The sequence below is a fragment of the Geotrypetes seraphini genome, chromosome 16, assembly GCF_902459505.1.
Source record: "Geotrypetes seraphini chromosome 16, aGeoSer1.1, whole genome shotgun sequence".
Taxonomy (NCBI): domain Eukaryota; kingdom Metazoa; phylum Chordata; class Amphibia; order Gymnophiona; family Dermophiidae; genus Geotrypetes; species Geotrypetes seraphini.
In genome coordinates this window covers 17,671,723-17,694,400 of record NC_047099.1, presented here as the reverse complement: position 1 = coordinate 17,694,400, position 22,678 = coordinate 17,671,723, and the positions used below count along the sequence as shown (strand labels likewise).

Genomic DNA, 22,678 nt, shown 5'->3' with positions numbered 1-22,678 from the left:
TGCATCCCTTTCAATCTGCCCCATTGTTCCCTTGCCACATTTCTCACTCTCATCTTTTTCTTCCCTATCATATTCTGTACCTTCCTCCCTACGACCAAAAATTCTCCTCTTTCTTCCATTTGCCGTGTGTACACAACCATCTCTCTTTCCCACTCATTGACACACCCACACCCAATTCTCCCTTTCTATTCCCTCCCCCACCTCAGCATCTCTTTCCCTCCTTTCCTCTCTCCCCAGTTCATGACTTCTGTGTCCAAAAATGCACTCCCTTCCACCACTTCATTCGAGTCCAGATAACAGCAGGGGTTGGAGGCAGCCTGCAGCAAGCCATATGTAGCCGACCCAGAAGTCTTCCCCCGAAGTCAGAGCTGACATCAGAGGGAAGGCTTTGCATCAGTCTGGCGGCGGCTGAGGTGTCAGGTGGGAAGGGGTAGATACTGGATGTAGGAGGTGAGAGGAGACAGACTGTAGATAGAAATGGGGAGTGATCAGACACACTGGATGAAAGGGGAAAAATAAGACAAACTGGAATGCCTGGGGAGAGAGAAAAATACAGATGATGGATGGAAAGAAAAGGAGAGGGGAGGAAGACATTGAATGGAAAGGAGGAGAGGGGGAGGATACGGATGGAAGGGAGGAAAGAGAAAGATGGAGCAGACACTGAATAGAAGGGGGAGAAAGAGAAATGAAGCAGATGCTGGGCTGAAAGGGGGGAAAGATGGGCAGATGCTGGATGGAAGGGGGGGAGAAAGAAGGGTGGATGATGGATGGGATGACAGAGGGGGCAGAAAGGAGGAAGAGAGGAGACAGATCAGATGCTGGGCAGAAGCAGCAGACAGAGGGGCAGATGCTGGATGGAAAGAGGGGGAGGGGCAGATGCTGGATGGAAAGGGACCTCAGGTCAGCATCTGAATGGCCGTGCAAGTCTTCATGGGTCCAAATGGTGCCACACATTGCTAGACCCCCCCCCCCAGTCCATTGTGCTTTCTAGAAGCCAGTATTGTGGTGCAGCCTGGTCCCTGCTAGGTTTTCTCCCCCTAGAATGGGACAGACTGTGCTTTTGCCGGCAGAGGCAGAGTGGTGAGCCTGCACGATGTCGCAAACTAGCCCCCCTCCCCACCCCACCCCACCCCACCCCACAAATGTCCTCCACCCAGAACAGGATCGAATCTGGGTTCCCAGTAGCTGAGCAGTGAGCCTACCGAGGTATCCCCTACCGAGAATGGAACCAACTCTGCAGTAAGAAGACTTAAAGAAGACTTAGAGCCATAGAGCACGAGACTCCCACGGGGATGAAAACAGCCTACCTAAATTCTGGCGATGCAGGCATGCAGCTTACAAGTCCGGCGTCGCAGCAGGAAATAGCCATGCTGAGCACTGTGCTCAGCACGTACACAGATGAAAGCCTTGCTTGCTGATTGGTCCGGCGGCACGGCGGGGCGGGGCCGCCGGACCAATCAGCAAGCAAGGCTTTCATCTGTGTACGTGCTGAGCTCACTGCTCAGCATGGCTATTTCCTGCCGCGACGCCGGACTTGTAAGCTGCATGCCTGCATCGCCAAAATTTAGGTAGGCTGTTTTCATCCCCGTGGGAGTCCCATGGGCCAGGCGGCATCCCCGTGGGAGTCCCGTGGGTCAGGGGGGCATCCCCGTGGGAGTCCCGTGGGCCAGGGGGCGTCCCCGTGGGAGTCCCATGGGCCGGGGGAGAACCCGCGGGACCCACTGGATTCCCGCGATCCCCGTTCCCGTGCAGACCTCTAATCTGGAACCTCTGTCCTTCTTTCTTGGCTCCTAAGCTCTTGTGCTGCTTTGGGCTGCTGGAGTGACTTACCCTCATCACTCTCTCCTCCCCCTGCTGTTTGCTTCAGCCTGCTTTTAATCAGTCCACAGCTAATCCCCTTCAGCCTGTAGAGGGGGATGGGCTTTGGAGCTACTGCAGGCTTTCCTTGTTTGTATTGCCTGGGTTTCCTAGGCTCACCTAGTTTATCTTTAGCTGCCATTGCTGATTTATGAACAGCCTGCTGCTGCTGCCAGTCTGCCTGCCCCTGATCCAGATCACCACTGCTCTGGTCGTATGGGCAAGGGAGGTCAGACTCAAGTTGGTCACCAGAATTAACCTGGTCAGCTCTTCTGCACCGGATCCTATTAGGGGCAAAACTAGTGCTGGTGCTAGGTTTGTCGCAGCTTACATAGGGCTTCTTTTACGAAGCCGTGTCAGCGGTTTAATGCGCATAATAGCACACGCTAATTTGCCTCTTGAACAAGCGGTAGTTTTCGGCTAACATGGGGGGTTAGAGTGCGCTAAAAAGGTGTGTACGATAAAGCCGCTAACGCAGCTTCATTAAAGGAGCCCATAGTCTCAAATCTTCTACATTTACAAAAAAAAAAGGGGTACTGTATACTTGTATTAAATCTTAGTAAGAAAAGCTTATCACAGAGCCCAGGTAGCAACAAACTAGAGAATGTGAAATCTCTTCAGTGTGTTATGATGTAGTCAATAACAAGGAGTCCTTTGCAGTGAACCACACTTATAAACATTTGAGATAATGTAAATATGAATGTTGCTCTGTTAAATGTGTCTCCCCCATCTACATCTGCTTTTCTCGGGTAAGTTGCATTGTCTACTGGGTCTCCTTGCTTTGCCTCTTACTGGGAGGTGGGGGGGGGGGAGGCAGAAGCACTGCTCTATTACCTGTCCTTTCATGCCACCAAGAAACGAAGCAAAAAGTGTACAAAAATACAATGCAAGAGAAACTCTGATAAAAAAAATATATTTGGTTAAAGACCAAGAGCTTTACTTATTAATGTAAAATTCTTACGTTTAAAATTCAATCTAGTTTTTTTTCTCCTTTCCAGGTTCTTGTCATAAAGCTGTATTTGAAAGGTTGCTTATTATGGATTTTTAAAAAAATGTTCTTGATCTAGTATTTAAAGGTATATTATTAGGTGAGGAACATTTCAAATTAGAAATGAATAGAGCCCCAAGGTTGGATGACAGCCTGATAGACCAAGGCCAGTATCGTTGTTAATTTCTGCTCTGCAAGAAAATAAAACCATCCCTACTGCAGCAGAAATGAGCAGTCATTTAGGCCTTGGTCCACCAGCAGTATTTTTGCTTGCTATCTGTGAGAAGATAATAGAATAACAAAAATCTGAGCTGTACTTCTTAGAGGGAATGAGAGAAAACCTTTTTTTTGTTTTGTTTTCTGAATGGGGAAGCTTTTACCAAGGGGTACTAAATACCAGTCATGTAATTAAAAAAAAAATGTATGTGCACTTCCTGTCTATTTCACTGATTCAGGTCTAGAGAGTTCCACGGGGACAGAAATCCCACCCATCCCCGCCCGTCCCCACCAGGATCCTCTCCGTCCCCACCCGTCCCCATCGGGATCCTCTCCATCCCCACCCGTCCCCGTCAGGATCCTCTCCGTCCCCGCCCGTCCCCACCAGGATCATCTCCGTCCCCACCCGTCCCCATCAGGATCCTCTCCATCCCCACCCGTCCCCGTCAGGATCCTCTCCATCCCCACCCATCCCTGCAAGGAATTACCTCCATCCCCGCCCGTCTCCATAAAAAGCAGCAATTACTTCTGACAGGATCATCAATTCCACAGTTTCTTTTGTGTTTGCACTGCTGTTTTCCTTGTGGAATCTCTTTGGTGGAACCCTTTATTTGTTTTCTGTTCAGGTAATTAACTTATAAACCCCCTCTTTTACTAAGGCTGACGTGTCCATTATATTATATGGACAAACCCTGCTTCCAAAGCCTTCCATCCCCGTGGGAGTCCCGTTGACTAGGGGAGGTCCCCGTGGGAGTCCCGTGGGCCAGAGGGGGGTCCCTGTGGGAGTCCTGTGGGTTAGGGGGTATTCCCACAGGACCCCCGCGGGATTCCTGCAATCCCCATTCCCGTGCAGACCTCTATTCAGGTCTTTCAGGTGTGTTTCAGGTAACACAGAAACGTTTTCTTGATTTAAAAAAACCCCAAACTAAAGGGCTCTTTTAGTAGAATGTGTTAATGTATCTTTTGACAGCAAACATGAATGCTCGTAAATGCAAAGGCTACACTTGTTAAAGCCAATTATTAATAGTTGTCTCTAATTAAATGCCAGTTAGTTTACACATATAAGTAAGTGACCCCAGTTTATCACTGCACGTCCAATTGCTCACCTGTCTTTGGGCTGGATTCACTATGCAAACCGATCATGTACCGATCGGTTTGTGACCTCTTTGCGACCCGATTTTACTCTGCCCTGATTCACATACCTCTCTGCCGATCCGATTCCGATCTGATCATGCAAATGAGGGGAACGGCATGCACAGTCGGCAGGAACCCGATTCACTAATTAAATCTTGCAAACCGACTGGGCTGGCCAATCAATCCAAGAAGCGACTGCTGGGCACCAGTCGCAAATGTCCTTTCTGACTCTCCAGCTCCATTGCCGCCCTGCTCTCTGCTACCCCGACAATCTCACTGCCCCGAATCTCTCCTGCTCTTCCCTGCACTGTGAGCCCGTGGTTTTAACCCTCAGGTTTAAAGCGGGTTAAAACCACGGGCTTGCTGGGCTAGTAAGTAAAAATTTTTTTTTTTTAAGTTGTGGCTCAGATGGGTCTTAGATGCATGCGCAGACCATCTACAGATGGTCTGCGCAAGCGTCGGGATCACACACTACCAATCCATGTGGTCGGAGGGAGACGTTCCTCCGATCGCTCTCATTTAAATGTTTTTGTTTTTGGAATTCGGCAAGCTTGCAAGGATCAGCCGCAGATCGGGCACGCAAAGCAGGTACTATTTTTAGAATGATGGAGGCAGTGTCACTGAAGAACCACAAGTATTTGATGCAAAGAATGACGCCAAGACATTTTGAAACCCTCAATACTTAATGGATATTCCTTTAAAAAAAAACAATTATTTGATAAAAGATTCAGGAGATAATAAACAAGGTTCATACATCCAGGGATCAGATCCCCTATGAGCCTCTCAACTAACATAAACACTCTTAGCTCATTATTTTCTTCATATCAGCAACACAGGATCCATTGGGTAATAACATAAGTAATGAGTCTTCATTGTATTTCGAACAAATTCATGATACTGCATGGAGTACAAAACTTTTACTATAGAACTGATTCTGTCCTACTGTTCTTGGATATGATTCTTCACCAGATATAAAAGTTTGCAAATGCTTCTCACTGGGTTTAAAAAAGGTTTGGACGAGTTCCTGGAGGAAAAGTCCATAATCTGCTATTGAGACAGACATGGGGAAAGCTACTTCTTGTCCTGGATTTGTGGAATAGAATGTAGCTACTATTGGATTTCTGCCAGGTATTGTGACCTGGATTGGCCACTATTGGAAACAGGAAGATGGGTCTGACCCAGTATAGGTATTCTTATGTGACTGAAATAAATACCTACTGTTACTAGATTATTTCTAGACTGATTGATTAGGAGGTTGAGAATTAAATATGTCCTTTATAGAGCTTTTTTTAATATAACATTTCTGGATAGAAGTGCACAGTTGACTCCCCCAACCCAATAAACATTAGACCTGGGGTAAAGTTTCTATGGCAGGTCCTGAAGTGTGATTTAGGATGGGTCACAAATAACCCAGTAAAAAAAGAGACAGAACATGAGCACATTTCAGCAGGTTAGAAATGCACAAGGGAAGGAAAATGGTTGACTGGTTGAGCAATGATTTTGAACTTCCTATAAAGCAACTGCAAAAACGGAGATTATGATTATAGAACGAGAAGATGAATTATAGAGGGAAATATTTTCCTAGATTTCTACCTTACAATGATTGTTTATGACTGACATTTGACTATAACTTCTGCTGATATCAAGGAAACCTGACAGTACAGTTTCCAGGCAGCAGGACTGAATGTGGAATCTTTGTCATAGGATGGAATATCTGGCGTGAACAAAGGCAGTGACATACTTGTTCGGAATTATTGTCTCGTTTTTTTTTTTTTTCTGGCACTGCATCCACATTGCAAATCCAAAGGGAACGCACATGCCATGTTTCTCACTTTCAGAATTAAGAGGTGTTAAACCACAAGTCTACTGGATTAATTAATCACACCCATTCCAAACTTCCTAAACTGACTTTTACTAGTAGGTACGCTTGACCACATTTTTTATTTTTGCATTAAACTCCACAGCTAAATTTAAGGCTCCTTTTACTAAGGTGCGATAGCGTTTTTAGCGCACGCAGGAAATTACCGCGCGCTATACTGCACGCTACGCTTCTAGAACTAATGCCATCTCAATTCTGGCGTTAAGGTCCAGCGCATGCGGCAATGTAGCGTGCGCCATTCTGCGTGTTAAAGCCCTAACGCGGCTTAGTAAAAGGAGCTCTTGGTTTCAAGACGTGCTGCTGGCTATACTACCATTTGAAATAAGTTAACTGTGCCTTGTGAACTTGTTCCATGCTACATATGGCTTTATTACTTTGTAAATCCCACAATCAGAAAAATACACAGGGCTCCTTTTAATATACTGCAGAAGAGCTCGTTCAATTCCTATGAGCATCAGAGCATTTACCTTGCCTGTCTATGGTTCTACTGCGGTTTAATAAAAAGAGCCCTTAGTATGACTTAATCCCCAGGACAATTGCAATGCATACAGAAAAAAACAAAAATTAGGGGGAGAAAGAAGAGACCTCAGAAATTTTGCTCTGATATTATTCAGCAGTCAAAGCGGGTCTTATAAAGGAGCCTAACACAGTCATCGGTGTCATATAAAATATCCACAGGACGTGTTGAATCATTGATGGTGCCCATAACGGATGATAAAAGAAGAGGAATTGATAAAAATAAAACATTTGTGCTATGTCATTAGATGTGTCATCAGCTTTTAACATGGTTGATATTAAGGTTTTGTCAGGTACTCTGTCCAATATGGAGATAGGAGGATCTGTTTTTAATTGATTTGTTTTGTACATTCAGGATAGATCTATACAGGTTGTGACAAACCCAGCACCAGCACTAGTCCGGTCCCTGATAGGATCGGATGCAGAAGAGCAGACCAGATCGATTCTGGCACTCACCTTGAGGCTGACCTCCCTTGCCCCCATAACCAAAGAGATAGTGAACTGGAACAGAGGCAGGCAGATTGGCAACATCAGCCTCCTGTCTCTAGAGCAGCTAGTGAAGCCACGAGGAAGGTAGCTGCAGTAGAAAAACCTAGGCAGAGAAAAACTGCTGTAGAGCCAAAACCCATCCCCCGCTACAGGCTGAAGGGGATTTGCTCTGATCTGTTTAAAAGCAGGCTGAGTCAAGCAGGAGGAGGGGGGAGCGAGTGACCAGGGCGGGTCACTCCCACAGCTCAAGGCAGGTGAAGAGCTGTGGAACAGAGCAGGAGAGGAAAACGTGCTGGATTATCCCATGCAGGATTTGGAGGAAATCCTGCCTACTTCAAACTACCAGGTTCTAGATCGTGTGGAAGGCATGGAGATAGAACTGGCTGGCCCTATGTTAGAAAGCCAGACGGAAGGTATGGAAGTTGCATGAAAGAATGCAGCAACTGAGAAACCATTAGTGGTTTGTGTTTCTTTCTTTCTTTTGCTGATGTTTGGTTTGTTTCTGCTGTGCAAACTATGCCTGCAGAAGTTAGGATATGTTTGAACTTTATAAGTATTTTGAGAGTAAGAATAATACTTGCTTCAAACTGAGGAATGGATTTAAAAGCAAGTTTGTGAACCTGAAGCTCAAACTGACATAGTTAAGTTTGGTTTTTGGAACTTTAAAAATCCTGCTGTGACTCCCGTTCTTGAAGCTAATTAGATTATCTGTCTCAGCTGTGTGATTTTGCCTGCATGTGGGAGCTGAGAGAAAAGCTGAACTGTTACCAGAGTTTGCTGTGGCTATGTTTGCCTAAGGAGTTTTTATTTATTTTGAATTTGCAGTAAAGCTTTATTTTTGCAAATCTACTATTTTTGTTGAATGACCTGCAAAAGTGATGTTTGTTTTCTGTTGCATACTTTTGACCTGTGGGTCAGAATAAACAACTTATTCTTTCCTAAAGAACTTGTTTTGGCTGGTGATATGGTGAAACCTTTTTACTTACCTTGCATCTCTTAGGCTCAGGCAGTTGCCTAGGGCCACCTGAAAAAGTCCTGAAGGTACCCCTGGTTGGAGGGGACACGCCAGAATCCCTGTGTTTGTCACCTGGCAGCCCTACTCTGCGGAGGGTTGGTGACAAGGTGAAAAGCAAAGAATGTATTTTTCAAAGCTGACTTTAGATAGTGGATACTATAAGGTTGTGCTCTGTCCGCACTTTTGTTTAATCTATATTTGGCATCTTTGGGTAATGTATTCTACAAAAAGTTTGGATAATTTCCAAAAAGAAGAGTCCATAAGCCATTATTAAGATGGACTTGGAAAAATCTACTAGGATAAGCAACATAAAATCTGTTTTGTTCTTTGGGATCTTACCAGGTACTTGTGACCTGGGTTGGCCACTGTTGGAAATAGGATACTGGGCTTGATGGGAGCCAAGTATAGGACAATTAAGCCACTGTGACATCACTGATGAGGTTTGCTCTTAGGCATTTGTGGAATGAGACATTATGACATCACAATCTGAACTCTGGAATGTTACTACATTTTGGGTTTCTGCCAGGTACTTGTGACCTGGGTTGGCCACTGTTGGAAGGATACTGGGCTTGATGGACCTTCGGTCTGTCCCAGCATGGCAGCTCTTATGTTCGCCAAATATAGGACAATCAAGCCATTGTGACATCACTGATGAGGCTGACTCAGGCAATGGTGGAATGAGGCATTATGACATTACAGTCTTAGTTCTGGAATGTTGCTACTCTTTGGGTTTCTGCCAGGTACTTGGGACCTGGGTTGGCCACTGTTGGAAACAGGATACTGGGCTTGATGAACCTTCACTCAGTCCCAGTATGACAATTCTTATGTTTTTATGTTATCATATGTATGCAGACAATGTATAATTTTTCTTTCCTATGTCAGATTGGCAAAGTGAGTTGAAGGATAAATTGACATTATATCTGCATGCAATTAATGATTGCATGATGTATCATAAATTAATCTTGAGTCACTCAGCTGCTCCTCACTATCTCTTTTTGCTTAAATCCCCCTGCCCCCCCCCCCTCCCCATGAGCTCTGCTCAGCTGGTAAGTCCCTCATATCTATGCCCTTCTCTTCAACTGCCAACTGCCAACTCCAAACTCTGTCCCTTATATCTTGTTGCGCCGTTTACTTGGAACAAGCTGCCTGAATCCCTATGGCGGGCTCTGTCTCTGGCAGTGTTTAAGGCCCAGTTAAAAGCCCACCTCTTTGAGACTGCTTTTGACTCCTAACTCCTCTCACCTTGGGTTCTGCATCCCCAACCCTATATGTCATGTCTTTCTGTCCAAGTTAGATTGTAAGCTCTTCCGAGCAGGAACCATCTATAAATGTCAAAATGTACAGCGGTGCATACACCTTTCAGCACTATATAAGTGATTAGTAGTAGTAGTAATCTGGCAAAATCGGAGCTGATGTTGATAGCAAGGGTTGAGGATTCATTATGGACAGAGGTTATGGAGGTAGACAGTATGATGCATTCAGTGTGAAAGAAAATGAAAGTTTTGGGTGTCTGGATGGATTCTCTTTTGTTCATGAAGGATCAGGTCTTTCACATGTATCTTTTAAGAACACTAAATTCAATGTTCTCCCCATATGATTTTCACCTTGTATAATTTTGTATTATTTATATTCTGCATATCCTACAATTCTATGTGGATTCCAAATTATTCAGGCACTCAAGCATTTTTCCCAATCTGTCCTGGTGGGCTCACACTCTGTCTAATGTACCTGGGGCACAGGGAGATTAAGTGACTTGCCCAGGGTCATAAGGAGCAGTGCGGAATTTGAACCCACAACCCCAGGGTGCTGGGGCTGTAGCTCTAACCACTGTTCCACACACTCCTTGTAGTTCACAATCAAAGTTTCAAAGTTCAAAGTTTCAAAGTTTCAAAGTCAAAGTTTCAAAGTTTATTATTTTCTTGATTAATCGCTTTATCTAATTCAAAGCGATGTACATAATAAAAAATAATTAAAAGAAAACATACAATACAAACTTTAAATACTTACAATGAATAATATAAACTACATTACATTGGGAAAGAGGGGTTTATGAAATACATTTGTTAAATAAAAGAAATACATAGGAGAAACACAAAAGGGGAAACATTAAAACGATTGGTACAATAATATTGGAATTATTGATTTGAATATGATTAAATTAAGTATTAAAAGCATCATTGAATAAATGTTTTTAATTGTATTTTAAATTTTACCAAGTCTTGTTCATTACGTAAAAAAATTGGAAGAGCATTCCAGGTTTGTGGGGCTGTTACAGAAAATATAAATTGTCGTCTGGTGTTTATAAATTTTAATGAGGGAACCGTAAGTAAATTTTGATCAATAGATCTTAATGTTCTAGTTGGTTGGTACGGTATTAGCAATTTATAAATGAAAGCAGGTGTCTTATATAGTAATGTCTTGAATGTGAGTAGACAAAGTTTATACGATATTCGATGGATGACAGGAAGCCAATGAGCGTTTTTTAGCAGAGGGGTAACGTGATCGAATTTTTTAGATTTAGTTATGAGTTTTATGGAGACATTCTGGATAATTTGTAAACGTTTAAGTTCAGTTAGTGTTATACCTTTAAAGAGAGCATTACAGTAATCAAGTTTGGCTATCACTAAGGAATGGATGAGAATATTCAATGATTTTGAGCAAAGAAATTTTGAGATAGATCTAATCCGTCGTAATCTATAGAAAGACGTTTTAACAATATAGCTAATATGATCGTGGAAATTCAATTTAGGATCAAAAATTACTCCTAGAATTTTTACGTTATTAACTATCTGTAGTGGAACATTATCTATACTAATAGGAGCAATTAACGTCGGGTTTTCTTTCCATGGAAAGATCATTAGGTTTGTCTTTTTTATATTAAGGGCCAGTTTATTTGTGTTTAGCCATTGGTAGACCTGGTCGAGTTTCTTACTGATCTCCTGAATGGCAGATATGTTGTTGGTATCTATAGGGTGTAGAAGCTGAATATCATCTGCATATGAGAAGACATGGAAACCTATAGATTGACACAATGTGATTAATGGTGATAGAAAGATATTGAATAATAATGGCGAGAGAATAGACCCTTGGGGAACACCGAAAGTAGTTGATGTGAATTTAGAGTTAGAATCTTTGAAAAAAACAGAGGAAGAGCGATCTGTAAAATAGGAAATAAACCAAGAAAGTATTTGATCTGTGATCCCAATAGATTGAAGTCTGTTTATGAGAAGTTGATGATCAATTGTGTCAAAAGCAGCCGAAAGATCAAGTGAGATTAATAAAGTAGTTTGATGGTGGTCAAGGAAATAATGAATGGATGTGGTCAAACCTATTAATGCTAATTCAGTACTGTGGTGTTCTCTAAAACCCGTTTGATTGGGATGGAGAACATTAGTCTTTTCTACAAAGTCGGAGATTTGGTTGAAGACAATCTTTTCCGTTAGTTTAGCCAGAAAAGGAATATTGGATATAGGTCTGTAATTACTTGGATCTGTATAACTTGCATTATGATCTTTAATAATTGGGCGTACAATTGATTTTTTCCATTCTCTTGGTACTATACTTTGGGTCAAACTTTCGGTAATTAGAGTATGAATAAATGGTCCAAAAATCTGAAAGTATTGCTTCAAAATAAAAGGAGGGATAAGATCTGCTTTTGAGCTTTTAATATTAATGGTTTTAAAAGTCATCTCAATATCTTTTTGACTCGGAAGTTTGAATTTAGAGCATTTGGAGGTCAAAGAGTCCAATTTGCATTGTAGGCTAGACTAATGCAATGCATTGTAGACTAGAGTAATGCATTGTAGGCTAGACTAATGAAATGCATTGTAGACAAGACTAATGCATTGTAGGCTAGACTAATGAAATGCATTGTAGACAAGACTAATGCATTGTAGGCTAGACTAATGAAATGCATTGTAGACAAGACTAATGCATTGTAGGCTAGACTAATGCAATGCATTGTAGACAAGACTAATGCATTGTAGGCTAGACTAATGCAATGCATTGTAGATAAGACTAATGCATTGTAGGCTAGACTAATGCAATGCATTGTAGATAAGACTAATGCATTGTAGGCTAGACTAATGCAATGCATTGTAGACTAGACTAATGCATTGTAGGCTAGACTAATGCAATGCATTGTAGACTAGACTAATGCATTGTAGGCTGGACTAATGCAGTGTATTACAGAGGCTATACTAATGCAATGGCATCATTCAAATGCAGATCTTTGCAAGTGGTTCAGAACAGTGCAGCTTGTTTAATTTTTGATAACAGCAAATTTGAGCATGTGACACCTTTAATACAACAATTGCATTGGCTACCTATTAAGGGCTCCTTTTACTAAGGTGTGTTAGGGCCGTAATGCGCGGAATAGCGTGTGCTAAATTGCCATGCACGCTAGACTTTAATGCCAGCATTGAGCTGGGGTTATTCTAGAAGCATAGCGTGCGGTTTAGCGCGTGGTAATTTTGTGCGTGCGCTAAAATTGCGAGCGCTCCTTAGTAAAAGTCTCAGGTAGTGTTTAAGGTATTGGCGTTGACTTTTCAAGCTATTCATCAAGGGATACCATAATATCTTTCACTTGCTGGGACATAACATCAGACTCGTTGATCTTTAAGATCAATGAATTCAATGTGCAAATGAAGTATGCCAGTACAACGGCTGCGAACATTTCAGTGGCGGTGGAGCAGTTATGGAATAACTTGGTTTGACAATATTCAAAGTTTTAAAAAATTATTTAAGAACATAAGAATATAAGAATTTGCCTCTGCCGGGTCAGACCAGAGGTCCATCTCGCCTGGCAGTCCGCTCCCGCAGTGGCCCACCAGGTCCATGACCTGTAAGTGATTTAAAATATCTTTTTCTAGAAGCAGCGACTAAAGGAATTAAGTGAACGATGAATATGTTATTGTATAATGTTTTTATTATGTTTCATATGGGAGGTTTGTGCATTTTATGTATAATTATGTCTGTATTTTGCAACCTGCATAAGTATAAGCAAGATATAAGCTTTTTATACAAATTAATTAATTAAAATTAAATAGATAATTCATTGCAATTGTCCTAGGGATTAGTTCTTACTGTATTTTTTGATTCTTGGGACTCATTTTACAAAGCCGCGCTAGCGGTTTAATGCGCGTAATAGCGCACGCTAAACCTCTGGCCGCGCCAGCCGCTACCGCCTCCTCTTGAGCAGGGGGTAGTTTTTCGGCCAGCGCAGGGGTTAGCACGGGATGAAAAGTTGCGCGCGTTAAACCCGCTAGCGCGGCTTTGTAAAATGAGTCCCAAGAATCAAAAAATACAGTAAGAACTAATCCCTAGGACAATTGCAATGAATTATCTATTTAATTTTAATTAATTAATTTGTATAAAAAGCTTATATCTTGCTTATACTTATGCAGGTTGCAAAATACAGACATAATTATACATAAAATGCACAAACCTCCCATATGAAACATAATAAAAACATTATACAATAACATATTCATCGTTCACTTAATTCCTTTGTAAAAGGATCCCATGGATTTTCAGATTGTTTGTATAGCCCCTCCCTTTTTTAATTTTTTTAGAAAGCCACAGTATCAGCTGCTGTGTGACAAACGCTCTGATGTCCATTAAATCCCCACCCGAGCAGCAGCCGCTACCACAGCGTTGTAAAAGGATCCCTTAGGGCTCCTTTTACTAAGGTGCGCTAGCATTTTTAGCGCGTGCTAACCATGCGCTAAATGAAAAATACTAACGCCAGCTTTATGGAGGCGTTAGCGTTTAGCGCGTGCGATGTTGTAGCGCACGCTAAAACCGCTAGCGCACCTTAGTAAAAGAAGCCCATAGTGTGTTCAGTTTTGCTGAATGGTTTATTACCCTGAGTCATATTTCCTCTCAGTTGCCCCTTTTCCAGGTTTAAAAGTCTTTCTTGATAATTTATTGATTTATTTATTTCGATTTCTATCCCGTTCTCCCAGAAGCTCAGAACGGGTTACAAGTAGACATTCACAATCATTTGAAGATAGACTAGTCACGACAACAAATAGGTTACAGTAGACAATAACGGAGCTTATTCTAGAGACCAGACTGGTCATAGCGAAGACTACTAGGAGAAGTCTATTGAGGAGGCAGTTTTTAATGGCCCGATTGGCAGAAGAGGAAGGTCTTTACTGCTCTGCGGAAGGTCATTAGTGAGTTTAGTGACCTGCTCTGTGTGGGTGGTCGGTTCCATAGCTGAGGTAGGAAATGGCTGTAGGATATTTTGTACGCCGTACTCATTCGGAGGGATCTCCCTGCGGGAATGCTGAGTCTTTGTTCTGCTTTGGAGCGGAGGGGGCAGTTAGGGGTGTATAGGCGTATCTTGGATGCTATGTAGGCTGGGGTTTTTTGGTAGAATCTCTTGTGTGTCATGACCAGGGCTTTGAAGATGCGTCGCTTTTTGACTGGTAACCAGTGAGCTGCATAGAGCGCTGGAGTAATGAGATCTTGGTAGCTGAGGTTGTATAGGAGTAATGGCAGCATTGTATCCCCTTCTCATATGTGGTTCTCTTTTCTGCACCTTTATTAGTTCCACACAATACTCAAGGTGTAGATCTAACTAAAGCATTGCTATAATTACAACTGGGTTTTCTATTCCTCTCAAAATTTTCTCTTAACCTTTTCTTTTTCATTCGAACCAAGGTCTGGTTTATCTCCTTAGTGGAATTCAACACTGTCCCCCAAATTCTCTATATGGTGTCAATTTTTGCTGACAACTTAATTGTTTTAGAAGCCTAATCGGTGCTGGTAATTAGAAATTAACACCTCATCACCGATGCTAATTGTCACTAATTAGAAGTTACACACACAACTTGGGGCTAGATTCATGAACCTGCCCTATCGGGACCGATCCGTGTCCGATTCGGGCAGGTCCGATGGATTCTTGAAACTGCAACATGCAGATGGGGGCTGGTGTGCGATCCCGACGCATGCGCAGACCATCTGCTTTGCCTGCAGATGGCCTGCGCATGTGTTTGATATCCGTGGTTTGTTTTTGGGTTGTTTTTTTTTACTTGCGCAATGCTGGGCACAAGCCGCAAACTTCTCCGCAGTTCGGTTCTCCTCCATCCCCTGTCAGCAGCACTCACAAACCAGCATCTAGTCCAATGCCGTCCCTTCCCGTTCACCTAAAAGAGCAGTGCGAAGTGCAAGCGAGGGGTCAGCTACAAGTTCTTATCAGCGTGAATGTCACATTATTGCAAAGCCCCGTTGTGTGGTCTGGGGCAGGAGAGTTGGGGCACAGATCGGGCCAGGAGAGTCCCCTTCGCCGACAGCAGCTGGAGACTTTTAAAAGCAGGCAATTATTCTCTCCTGCTCTCTGCCCCCCTTCCCCGCAGTGCAGCCCCGCTTTAAAACCACGGGCTCGCACTGCGGGGAAGGACGGCAGAGAGCAGGAAATCAGGGCAGCGGGAGAGTCAGGGCTGCAGGAGGCGTTTGGGGCAGCAAGAGATCGGGGCTGACAGGGCAGAGAGCAGGGCGGCAGAAGGCAGGGCAGTCGGAAAGGGCTTGAGCGACTGGTCCTCAGCAGTCGCTTGTTAGTGATTGGCCATCCCAGTTGGTGTTGCAGGGTTTTGGTTAGTGAATCGCGTCCCTGCCTACTTTGCATGCCACTCCCCTCATTTGCATGTGCAGATCGGAGGATGGTCGGCAGAGAGGTAAGTGAATCGGGCCAGAGGGCAATCAGGTCGCAAAGGGGTCTCAAACCAATCGGTACATGATTGGTTTGCTTTGTGAATCTAGCTCTTGGTGCATTCTATAAAGTACTGGGCATCAGTTCTACTGCAATTAATCTGAAAAGGGGACAAAGCCAGTAAAGGAGCATGAGGGATTATGAGCATTCCTAAAATTTATATACCCAATGTGTGCACAACTTAGGCATAGGTATTTAGACCTAGATCCCCTTGGCCTAAATGGGTGTGCCTAAAAGTTATGGCTTGCCCTGATGCTTAAAATGATTCTATAAGGTATGTGTACCTTTTATAGAATCAACTGTTCTAGTTGTCACCAATTATTTTGGGTGCCATATATAGAATATGACCCTGGATGCCGACTTGGGCAAATAAAATGATGCTCCTCTTAACCATGTGGCTCCTGTGGTTCTCCAGGAAGGAGCTTGATCATTATTAAACCATATTAAGATTCTTCTACCCTTTCAACCCCAAACCTTTGCCCTGCTGCCCTTGAAGAAGAGATAAAATATATGAACCATAAAAGGAACACAGATTTTAGAGAAAGAAGGAAAGGAGAAGATGGAATAGAAAGGAGATAGCCCTATCTTCTGAATCTTAACCCAGACCTGTTCACTGTGCATGCAGCCCCAGAGAATTATTCCAGCATCACTACCAGAAACATGTGAATGTGAGATCTGACGTACACAAGAGGTTTCAGGGAGAATTCTTCAAGGAATGCTAAATGCTAAGATGTCCTTAGGAGTATAATGGATTATATCAAAGCACCATAGTGAAAATTCAATTCAGAACGAGACCGATTACTTAATAGACTCTAACTGTAGAACAATCCCTTTTTGTTCTCATTCAAATATCTTAATCTGTTGATTTTTTTGGTCCTCAGAAACACCATCTTAGGCTCCTCTAACTCATTGTCTTAGGCTTTAAGTGCTGTTTCCTCACCGCATCCTTTTTAAGTTTGTACTACTATTTTAAATATATGCGTCTTTTATAAATAATTTAGCATAGTGACTTAATAGTTCAACTTATCTTAATGTGGTCTTCCTTAATGGGATAACTTTGCCAACATGTTTCACTAAGAAGTTTTATCAAGGCCGTTCATCCCTTATGCAAGCTCTGCGCTATTCCACCCGACCACAATATATAAGTTGAACTATTAAGTCACTATGCTGCAAAGTTACAGAAGAAGTGATTGATTACACTGGAGTTACAGACTTATATATTTAAAATAGTAGTACAAACTTAAAAAGGATCCGGTGAGGAAACAGCACTTAAGGGCAAATTCTATAATAAGTGCCCAAAAGTTAGGTGCCTAATTAGGCACTGTTCAGCGTGATTCAAGTAAAATTGGGTGCTGATTAGTGAATCGCGTTGAGCGGCACCTATTTGGGCACCTATAAAGAGGCCAGCTGTGGGCACAACTAAAAGTTAGGCGCCCATGCGAGCGCTTAAGCACCCTTAAGAGCAGTGATTCTGTAAGAAGGCGCCTAACAGATAGCCACGCCCACAACTAACATACATAGCGCCTATTTTTTTGAAGGCCGCCTAAATTTTTAGAGGCGCCTTGTTACAGAATCGCGCTTTCTTGATAAGCGCCTGTGTTTCAATCAGGGCTTGTTAAAAAGCTTAATTGAGCTTGTTCTTCAATTTAGATAGGCGCCTATCTAGTTGAGTGCCTCCAAAATAGGTGCCTATCTTTAGGCGCTGGTTACAGAATTTGGGCTTAAAGCCTAAGACAATGAATTAGAGGAGTCTAAGATGGTGTTTCTGAGGACCAAAAAAATCAACAGATTAAGATATTTGAATGAGAACTGGAGGTGGAACAAAAAGGGATTGTTCTACAAGTGTGTCTACTTAGGAATATAATGGTCATCTTAGCGTTTAACATTTGCTAATCATTAATGTGTGATAAATTATGTAGCAACCTTTGATAAATTACCCTCTTAGGCTCCAAAGTTACTTGCCAGGTGCCATCGACTCGTGCTCGAGTCCTAGCGACTTGATGGATTGCGGATCTGAAAAGAACACAGACTCTTCCAAACTTCCTGAGAGAATAATCTGGAAGAACCAAAATATAATAAATATAAGCAATATTCTTTATTATGTCAGTCAGTGCCAGCCACCTAAATCAGGCCTCACTTATTTTCCTTTCTTTCTCTTTCTTTTCAGCGAGGTCACAATTCTGTCTGGTTTTCCCGTATTCTGCCTCTTCCATGGAGAATGAAACCATGAATCACAGCATTGTGACAGAATTCCGGCTTTTGGGGTTCTCGGAATTCCCGGAGCTGCAGCTCCCTCTCTTCGCTCTCTTCTCATTCCTCTATCTGATGGCTGTGCTGGGGAACCTCCTTGTCGTCTGCATAGTGTATGTTGATCGACAGCTGCACAATCCCATGTATTTCTTCTTGGCCAACCTGTCTATCCTAGACATCTTTTCCATGACTGTCACTGTTCCAAAATTACTGGCAATCCTGCTGACTCAGAGTAACCCCATATCTTTCAGATCATGTATCGTACAGATGTATTGTTATATGAGTTCCGTGGAGATAGAATATCTGCTCCTTGCAGCAATGGCCTATGATCGTTATGCTGCGATATGCAATCCTCTGCATTACCCCATTATCATGAATAAGAAGGTCTGTGCTCTTCTGGCAGCTGCCTCATGGGTAACTGGCTCCTTAGAGACATTGCCACATACAATTACTATATCACAATTTTCTTTCTGTAACTCCAGCATAATCAATCACTTCTTCTGTGACTTTGTAGCATTACAAAAACTTTCCTGCACAGACACCTCAGTCATTCAAATTTTGACTTTTGGTATATCAGGGCTTACTCTTCTCACTCCATTTCTCTTAACTCTGACATCCTATGTGTTTATTATCTCCACCATCCTGAAGATCCGTTCTAGAGAGGGGAAAAGCAAGGCCTTCTCCACCTGCTCCTCTCACCTGACAGTCATTACTCTCTTATATGGCACTATCACAGGGGTGTATTTGCAGCCTGAATCTGGAGGCTCTGTCAAATCCAACAAGCTGCCTACTGCGATGTATATATTCACTCCGCCACTCTTAAACCCCCTGATTTATAGCCTGAGAAGTAAAGAGTTAAATGTGGCTCTGAGAAAAGTCATAAACAGGCAGTCAATGTTGTCAGATAAAAAAAACTTCAGGTAGCTAATCCTAATGAAGAAATTGTTTGTTTGGTAACCAAGACATGATACAATCTAATCGTAATCAATGGAAATGTACACTTATGGAAAACAGATCTTAATACAATACGATTGACTGAACCATATCAAACTTGTTACAAAACCAAGGCTTTGGTTGGGTTTCAAGTTTGTAAAGTGGATATGACTAGGTCTTGTTAAAGGATAGAAATGTACTTGAGAATAGTATTGATCAACAATTGTTTAATTTAGTGAAAGTTATAAAATAAATTCAAGAGAATGAACATACGGGGGAGGGCAGGGCATATGATGATGTTGTAGCACCACCTGTTGGCAGTACCTATATAGCCAGTAGAGAACCTCAACGATCTGATTCTATAAATGGTGCCTCTAATTGAGGACTCCTAGCAGTGCCTAACTAAATTCCATGCACAACCCAAATTATGTTAGTTGGCTTAATCGGCAAGGTAATTGACCACACCATTAAAAATCAATTAATTTTTTTTTTTTGTTAACATTAATGTTCTATACGGAATCCTGCACAGTGCCTAGTAATATCTAAGTCAAAGCGCCTTACAATGCCTGATGATGCCTACCTGAAAAGCAAGCATGATTAGAGGCAGAGGATAGGTATGGTTGACTAGGTATAGTTGTGCTAGGTACCGGTAAATTAGGCCAGGAAAACCTTTGCCTAATATATAGCACCTATGAGGATATGCTGAAAAGTTCTCAGCCCAACCAACCAACTTCCTAAATTCTGAGCATTATTTTGCAGAAATTAAAATTCTATATTTTGACATTGTTTCAGATCATTGATTGAATCATATCCACGTCATTCTCTTCTTGGTTGGACTGAGAACTTTTCAGTACCCCCTGGTAGTGTAAAGAATTTCAGTCTCTGGTAGCTAGAGCTGATACTGTGATGTCATAATGCCTCAGTCCACCAATAAGAGCCAACCTCATCAGTGATGTCACAATGGCATGGTTGTCCTATACTTGGTTCACTTTTATTACATACGAGGGGGTGCTGAAAAGTTCTCAGTCCAACCAACCACCTTCCTAAATTCTGAGCATTTTTTTTGGGGGGGGGAGGGGTTTACCACTGTAGCTGAAAAGAGTGTTATCTTATTTTGTTAAGTGCCAATTTGCAGAAACAAAATTCTATGTTTTTGACATTGTTTCAGGTCATTGATTGAACCATATCTACATCATTCTCTTCTTGTTTGGACTGAGAATTTTTCAGCACCCCCTTGTACCTCTAGGATGTCAAGCAATGCCTAAGCATGCCTAGGCACTGCTAGGCATGATTCTATAAGAGGCGCCTAGTGGTTGATTGATAATCACACCAACTAGCATCTACATGTTAGGTGTGGTTAGGTGCCATTGATAGAATCAGACCTTTAACACATGTGAATGTTACAGCTTGAAGCATAAATTCATTCTTGAAAAATTCATCCAAAATATTTTTTTTTTTCAAAAATCGTCTAATTAGACGTCCAGCAGTAATCTTTAATCTTAATATAAAATTTGCATAGCATGAAAATGCAAGTGGAGATTCGTGGGGGAAGGGCAGAACATATCTCCCACTGTTACACATGCATGTGGTAAAATTATGTCATTAGCACACTAAAGCACTGCATTCAAGGCGCATGCATTTTCGATTATCACATATAACAGACATGTCAAGACAACATCGATAATCGTCCCTGTTATAATAGGGATAGAGCACATATTCAATCAATTCAGAAGTACAAACAAGCTTTATATCATACATTGATGTCAGAAAAATACTAAAAAGCGATTGACTATCAACTGAAATATATCTTAGCCTAAGAAGGCATTGGCAAATAATTGAGTTTTCAGCATTTTCTGAAAATTCATCCTCCCCATACAAAACCGCAGGATACCAGGCAAGGCATTCCATAGTTCTACGCCAGCCACAGATATCATTGACGCTCCGATCCTAGCATGCGTAGTCAACATTCTACCCAGCAAACTTAATTTCATCCCATTTACATCTCTAAGCTCTCTTCTCGGTTTGTAGATCTGGAAGAATTCGTATAAGATCTTTGGGGACGCATGATACAATGTCCAATGTATAATCGCAACAATCTTAAACTGCGCTCTTTGTTGCATAGGTAACCAGTGTAGTTTCTTCAATACAGGAGTTATATGGGTACTTCGATAATAATAATAATAATAATAACAGTTTATATACCGCAATACCGTTAAGTTCTATGCGGTTTACAGAAGATTAGTGGGGTACAAGTTGAGTTGACGTTCAAGTTGAGTTAACTTAAGGGATGTGGGAACAATGGGGAGAAAGGGCAAGAGAGGGGAAGGAGGGAAGTGGGTCAGCTCTCTAGGTATTTCAGGAATAGGTGAGTTTTGAGGCGTTTCCTGAATACCTCATAAGTGGTGGGCAATAGGAGTTGTTCTAGGTCTTTACCCCATAGAGCAGCCTGATGTATTTTAAACAACCTCTCCCTCCCTTACTTTCCTTCTGTTTCATGTACGTTAATCTGAATTTGCCCAATATTTTTTTTTTTTTTTTATTTAATATTTATTGAAATTTTCAATATATTCAAGCATATTATAACTTGTACAGAAAGGAAATTTAGCAAGAAATTAATACAAATGAAAACATATATCAAAGAACATATAAGCATAAATTTCTACTCAAGTCCTCAATAAGATCCAAGAAGGAAAATAGGCGATAGAAAGAAATTATTATAAAACAAAATAATGGCTAGTCGAATGAGATTGAGGCACCCTTTCTTAAACTAAGCACTTTCTTTCTCCAAAGATGCAGTTGTGAGAAAAGTTGTCAGTTGAGATGGCTCAAAGAAAACATATTTATAAGAATGGTAATTAACAACACATTTACATGGGTGTCGCAAGTAAAAAGTCGCCCCCAGAGATAAAACACCAGGTTTCCTTAACAGAAATTCTTTTCTCCTTCTCTGCGTCTCCTTGGCCAAATCTGGGAACATCTGAATTTTACAACCTAAAAACTCTTTTTGCTTATTTTTAAAGAAAAGTCTCAGCAATATTTTTAATATTTTTAATATTTGATAAATTATTGTTTTTATTTACTTATTTTAATTGTTTCCTATAATTTTTTTATAATGCACACCATCTAGACATGTATTTTTATAGACAGTATATCAAAAATAAAGAAACTTGAAAATTGAAACCCCTGTGATTAATCTTGCAGCAAAGTTGATAAGCATATGCAAAGCCCTTAACTTCCCTTTCACAACTCCTAAGTATAGTGAATTGTAATAATCCACCCTACTCAGGATCAATGTTTGAACCACAGTACGGAAATCGTGTGCTGGTAATATTGGCTTCAATCTATAAAGTATTTGAAGTTGCATGTATCCCACCCTGATTGTTTTTAATATTTGGTTTTCCATTGTCAAACAGCTAGCTAAGCACACTCCCAGGACATATATGCCAACTTATGCTGGTATTCCATTACGAAATCTGGATACCAGAAGCATTTATAGAATTTTTATTTATTTATGTACAGGGGGCATTCAATACTTTATCTACCTCAGTAGGAAAGAAAACAGTTTTCAATAGATTCTTGTTTTATTTTTCAATATAGTCCCTTGATAGCTCCATACACTTCATCCACTTTTCATGCAATGACTTTAACCCCTTTGAAAAGAATTCTTCTGTTTGACCTTCAAAC

At 41.6% G+C, this 22,678-nt stretch overlaps 1 protein-coding gene across 1 annotated transcript; it reads left to right on the top strand.

Moving 5' to 3' along the window:
* The first annotated feature begins 18,037 nt into the window (after positions 1-18,037).
* LOC117349753 (olfactory receptor 1G1-like) lies at positions 18,038-18,985 on the top strand. The gene has a single exon (XM_033923343.1). It carries the CDS (start codon positions 18,038-18,040, stop codon positions 18,983-18,985), a length of 948 nt encoding a protein of 315 aa, XP_033779234.1.
* The last annotated feature ends 3,693 nt before the right edge of the window (positions 18,986-22,678 follow it).

Bases quoted from the DNA above. Each gene is read 5' to 3' on its own strand.
- LOC117349753 (XM_033923343.1), top strand. From the start codon at position 18,038: ATGAATCACAGCATTGTGACAGAATTCCGGCTTTTGGGGTTCTCGGAA.